Here is a 6,219-nt window from a genome sequence, read left to right as displayed (position 1 = left end):
AGGTCCCTCTTGCCACCAGCCTGGTTCTGTGACCGTTTCTGTCTACTGCCTCCTCTGCTGTCCTAACTGGTTTTGATACGGTGTTCTTCTGTCCTCTCCCTTTGCTGCCTGACCCATATATCTGAGATGTTTAATCTCCTGCCTGGTTCTAAAACCACATCTCTCAGCAATGATTGTGTTTACTTGCCCTCTCCCCTGCCTAGTTCTGGATCTAAATCCCTCTTCCCAACCAGATAGAAAACCTGGAAAGGATGCAGAAAAAACTTTGCAAATCATATTTTAGAAATCATTATTTTTAATTTTCAGTGGTATATCAGTGTGGCAAAAACTTGTACCAGAAAAAGCCCAACATTTCCATAGACAATAAACATTTACTCATAAAGTCCTTTTTATAATGCGTACAACGCCTTCATAAATTCTGGTTAGTCTTGAGGGTGTGCATGTTCAATAACACGATGGCTTCTTTTATTTCTTTAAAGGGCCAAAGATAACTTCATTAAAAGTCCCAGCTTCTACCAGTTGCCCCCATCATTAGAAAATGTACAGAGGTACCAGGATTACACCAATGCATCATTATATTAAGGGGTGAGCAAAACAAATTTTTCGACCAGAAAATTTTGGTAAAATTTTGACTGGGTTGAAGTCAATGGTTAAGGCAAAATGAAAGGTTTTTAAGAGTACAATGGGCTTCCAATGGTTCCTGAGGGATTCAGAAGCTCCAATAATAGAGCCACTCTTATGAAAATGGCCAACTCTAAAGAAAATGGGCAACATTTTAAAGTACAGAAATACTGATCAAAGACATACAAAAAGACAAAGTTTTGGGTACAGTTGTTCATTAAAGGGTCAGTCCATTTGATATTATAGTTTTTGGTAGAAAAGGTTTATTACCTGGTGGGTGCTTACACTTCTTGGGGTCTGTGAGATCTTTGTGCACCTCTTGGGACCATTATGAATAGCTTTCACCATTCCATTTCATTTTATATCATGGAAAATGCAATAGCAGGAGCTGGAGCACACAGAAGAGGATAGGAACACCCAAAACCCCAGTTGGGTAAAAAATATACTTACCTTACCAATGACATCTGCCTATGGTGCCTAAATGGTGGCATCACTGGTCTTCGGGCAAGATCATGGGAGCACGGAGGATCACTCATCTTTCCCAGAAGACATTTGGGAAGACAATTGAGATCCAAAGTGATCAGTTCTGCCATAAAGCAAGTGACATCACCATCTTTAGGACACCACGAGTGGAGGACATAATATAAGGTAGGTACATTCCAGGTACATACAGTTTTTACATGTTGAAATGGCCGGCAATGGAGTCTACCAAAATTCAGGAATGTTTTATAAATCTTGTCACAGCAGGAGTGGGGTCGTTCATTCATCCACCTACCATATGTAGTCATCAGTAGGTTTCCAACATAAAAGTAGAACTTCCAGTATATAAAAAAAAAATCACCCTCCAGTCCACTAATTGGATCACTTTACAATGTTCTTGAATCACAATATACTGAAATCTAAATCAATTTTCACTTTCACTATACTCAAACTAGACTGAACAGGGTGAGTGTGAGCCAGGTAGGTGGCACAGGGAGCTGTGATTCTGCCTCAGGATACAATTGCGCCACCTAACTGCTTAGTAATGTAGCAGAGTTGTGTAAATAGCATGAACAGGTAAAACAAAGTAAAACAGTCTATTTAGCCATTTGGCATCGCTTTAAATAACCCCAACGATTTTCATCAATTTCTTTAGGTAGCCAAGCTGACTTCCTTTGCCATGATATTGATATCTTTGAACATAGGTAAAGGCCATCGCTGACCGCTGGACCCGAAATCATCAAACCGTCCTTCTCTTTCTTACATCGACTCAACGCTCAATTTTATACATAGATGTCAACCTTTGTCTTGATTACCGGTCATCCTCTGCCCTTTCATCAGCAGCGAGTCCCTAAAATGACCCCACAGGGAAAACTAAATGTCCAAATCTGTTAATGCTACATAGTTTCCATAGAGATGCTTGACGTAAAATCCTCATCGATATTTATTTCCAACCGTGAGATATATTATTGTCCGTTTTTTATGCTCTATTTGCGTTCTTTGTGTTAAGAAGGAAATAATAATTCGATTTGACCTTAATCCCAAAGCAAAGCTAAGGAGCATCCGCTTGGTGGTTTTTTTATATTGATTTATTCTCCGGTATTATACTATGCGTCCAATTTTATTTAAAACATCTTGAACATGGAAATGTAGAAGTCCTAAATCTTGCTGGAGATTATATTTCCTACACATTGTTGGCTTAACCATTACAAAGTGGTTGTTGGATTGTATTGAAGCCATATAAAAAATCTGGAGTTCACCTATAGGTGCCATAGTTTTCTCTTAAATATCCTGTCCTGAAGTTGGTGGCCTTTTGTTTATTTTTTCTTGAGTTCAACCACTACTTGTGCTCTAAAAAAAAAGCTTACACTGAAGCCAAACCATTTATGGAGGATGTCCTAGGAACACAGGGTTTTTGTGGTTCAAAGCAAAACAGGCATAATCTTTTTTGGCTAAAAAGTCAGAAGAAAGCACCAAACTTCTGACCATTGATGGTGCTTCAGAAACTTCACCGACACAACAGTGGCTCCTGGTTGGGTTTCCTCTTCTTGTTTTCTTTTCAGATGTTTATGGAGTGCCCAAGGGTCTTGAAGAATCTGAATGGTTACCGGTTGTTTGTCGTGCATTTCTCTTTCCATGGTCCTCATTGATGTGGGACACTTCGGTGGAAGCAGCGTCAAAGCCAGGTTCGGCATGAGCCGCATTGACCACATGAACTTTGTTCCGGCCTTTCTTCCTCAAGAGACAGCTAAAGACCTTCTGAAATCCCTTCCGGAAGTGCTTGGACACCAACGCATAGACGATGGGATTGAGGCAAGAGTTGGCGTAGGCCATGCAGTGGGAGAGGAGTCGGAAGGCATATGTGGCTTGGTTGAATGGAAAGTCACCATATAGATAACACATGACCACCACATGGTGAGGAAGCCAACATAGGCAGAAAAGGACGGTCACAATAATAATCATCTTGGTCACTTTTCTCTTGGCTTTCTTTGATTCCGACATGTCCTCCAAGGGATCTACTGCGGTCCAGAGATATTTAATGGTTCTGGTGTAGGATAGGCTTACAATGAGCACTGGAATGACATATCCCACAATGAAAGTGCCTGTGTCCATGATTTTACGAGTCCTCTCTTTCCACCCCGGCATGCATATGTGGCTGCTCTCAAAGTCCATCAGGTCATAGTAGCTTAAATAAGGTCCAGCAAAGACTACAGACAAGCCCCAGATAATGGCCATGGTGGCAACGGCATTGCAGGGAGTCCTCAGTTCCCGGGAACGTAGGGGATATCGGATGGCAAGGTATCTGCAGAATGAAAAAAAAGATAAGTTAGTGTTTTCTACTCTTTGCAAATGTTTCCAAGAGAAGCTTCAAACTGACCATTGGGTTCTACAAAGGAGCCATTGGACCAGGTTGGGTGGAGGCCGAGAAATCTACCAATGGGGACACCTGGGGATTCCCACTTACTTCCCAAAGAGGACACAAATGCCATTGCAACCCTACTGTGGGGGTAACTTTAAATGTTCCCTATACCTCCACTTAAAATAATTATACATAAATAGGATAACCCTGCCTGAGGATGCTTCAGGGCTCTGCTAACAGGTCATATGACAATTGCTGATCTGCCTATGACCTCATACTGATAACACACGTCCGTCTCCTGAGTGCACATAACAGTATCACATGACTGCTCAATAGATAAAGCCCATCCCCTGGAAAAACCTTAAGGAATGAGTTAAAGAAAGATGGAATTTTAAACTCGAATTAAACTGACTGTAGGTATGCTTTAGAACTGAATGTTGTGTTAACAAATATCTGTAAAAAGAAATCTGTATCTTGGTATTTCGTATAGATCTGTGCAGTAATCCTGCAAAAAAATTTGCCTTTGTGCAGGAGCTTCCTGTAATGTAGACCTGAAACTCTTGCTCTCTGTTCTTGTGCAGAGTGACCGGTCTTGTCTCCACCCCCCTGTAGTTTTCTACAGGCTGTCAGTATTGGGTGGGGCCTGTTGAGACCCTCCCACAGCTTTGCTCTCTGCACAGGCTATGTACAACACACTGATGATGTCACAGCTATTTTTACAGGATGATATCTGGGATTGCCAAGCCATTTGGTGCTCTTAAAGTGGATTTATTTCCTTTGTGGCTATTGAACAATATATTTGAAATCAATGTTTTTTGTGCTTGATGTTTAGCTTTAAAGAAATGAAATCAGCTAAATCTATTTGCTGATTCCAGATATTGTATTGCTCTTTTAGCTGTTATTGCTCCACGAAGTGTGGTAGGTGGTGTAATAAATTTACAGACGGTTCATTAGTCCTCATGGATATTTGCAGGCTCAGTTTCTTCCAGATCATTACCAGGATTTTATGCTTTACTTTTAGCTTCCTATAATTCAGTCTTTAATCTCTCAGCATTATTGAAAAGTGTTCATTGCCTGGTACATAAATTTTGTTTTTTTAATCTGGCAAATATATAAATATATATATGATTTTTTATAATTATCACTTACAACCAGCAGGTGGCGCACTCTAAGCAAGTAGAGAAGTTTCCTGAAACTGATTTACTGCTATGTTGTTAAAAAGGTTAAAATCCTAAATATAATTTTTATGTAACTGCAGCAAGAGAGATAAGACTGCACACACTGCTGAATGTTCAAATTCCGAATTTGGACAGGCACCTTTCTCCTTTCAGAGATGGACTCATCGGTGTAATAGTTTTTTTTGCCACTTGATCATGATCATCCCTGGTAAAAATCTAGCCTTAGTACATCTGTCCTCCATTATCATTTAGTGAGCCACCCTACCAGCTCTTAAAGATATCAGCCACTAATGAAAAAGAAAAGGGTTATTGTTCTATGTGGAAGCAGTGGTCTCTCTGCAGAGGACGACACACCCCCTGGAGGTCTCCAATACCCAAAGCTCATGCTCCATGCTGATTGGAGATCTCTAGCAGACTTACCGATCCACAGACACCGCTGCCAAGGTGAAGCTGCTGGCATACATGGTCAGGTAGATGAAGAAGTGGACAGCTTTACACATGAACGCCCCAAAGACCCAGTCCTCCAGGGAGTAGATGGTGGCCTGGAATGGGACGCAGAAGATGATGAAGGACACATCGGCCACACTGAGATTCAGGATGAAGAGGTTGGTGGTATTGTGAGTGCGTTGGCCACTTCTCAGAAGGACGGCTAAGACAAGACTGTTCCCCACTGTTCCCAGCAGGAAGATGAGGGAGAAGATAACCGGAACAACCACACTGGCTGGGTTAAAGAGACTCAGATCTGATGAGTTCCAGGAGCCCGCCAAGGCCGCAAAGTCATCGGGGTCCGACATGGACACAGCTGGAGGAGCTGGAAGAGAAGAAAATAAAGTCAGCTGAAAAAGCAAATTCCCCTCCTAGATCCTTGTCTATTCTCCCATTAAGGTAAGTCGTAGGGTTGGTGATAGCGATGAGGTTAGTATCAGGGTTAGAATTTGGGTTAGAGTTAGCATTGGGTTAGTGTTACTAGTAGTGATGGGGTTAGAATTTGCGGTTAGTGTTAGGGTTATTGTTGGAGGCAAAGCTAGAATTACACTTTGTTTAAGGGATAAGGATAGCATTGGGGTTATTATTACGGAAAGGGTTAACATTAGGGTTAGTGTTTTTAACTTTTTTGGGGGGGCAGAGTTAGCGTTAGGGTGATGTTAGTGTTAGTAATACGGTTAGCAATAAGGTTAGTATTTGAGTTATTGTTAGGAATATAATTCCTATTAGGGTTGGTGTTAGGGATAGAGTTAGTATTTGGGGTAGAATTGAGCTTACATTAGGGTTAGGGTTACCATTAGGGTTAGACTTATTCTCGGGAATATAGTTAGCATCAAGGTTAGTGCTGGGGTTATTGTTGGGGACAAAGCTAGCATTTGGCTTAGTGTTAGTGATAAAGATAGCATTGGAGGTAGCATTGGGGTTAGTGTTAAAGTTATAGTTAAGGACAAGACTAGCATTAGGGTTAGTGTTGGGGATTTTTTTGGAGACAAAGTTAACGTTAGGGTTGATGTTAGTGTTAGGGACAGGGTTAGCATTGGGGCTAGTGTGGGGGCTATTGTTGGGGACACCAGGGTTAGAGATATTGTTAAGGAT

The 6,219-nt window shown here is 41.3% G+C and overlaps 1 protein-coding gene across 1 annotated transcript in view; it reads right to left on the bottom strand.

Moving 5' to 3' along the window:
* Positions 1 to 311: 311 nt before the first annotated feature.
* The window catches only part of LOC140334493 (galanin receptor 2b-like), a 14,488-nt gene continuing 8,580 nt past the window's right edge, over positions 312 to 6,219 (bottom strand). Inside the window, exons 2-3 of the mRNA XM_072416770.1 lie at positions 5,059 to 5,449; positions 312 to 3,403 (exon numbers count right to left, since the gene is read on the bottom strand). Coding sequence (XP_072272871.1) covers positions 2,668 to 3,403; positions 5,059 to 5,449 — 1,127 coding nt within the window. The 3' untranslated portion in view covers positions 312 to 2,667. The remainder of the gene's footprint in view (positions 3,404 to 5,058; positions 5,450 to 6,219) is intronic.

The sequence above is a fragment of the Pyxicephalus adspersus genome, chromosome 7, assembly GCF_032062135.1.
Source record: "Pyxicephalus adspersus chromosome 7, UCB_Pads_2.0, whole genome shotgun sequence".
In the NCBI taxonomy this organism is placed as follows: domain Eukaryota; kingdom Metazoa; phylum Chordata; class Amphibia; order Anura; family Pyxicephalidae; genus Pyxicephalus; species Pyxicephalus adspersus.
The sequence above is the reverse complement of the archived record's forward strand: the minus strand, read 5'-3'. Positions and strand labels throughout refer to the sequence as shown.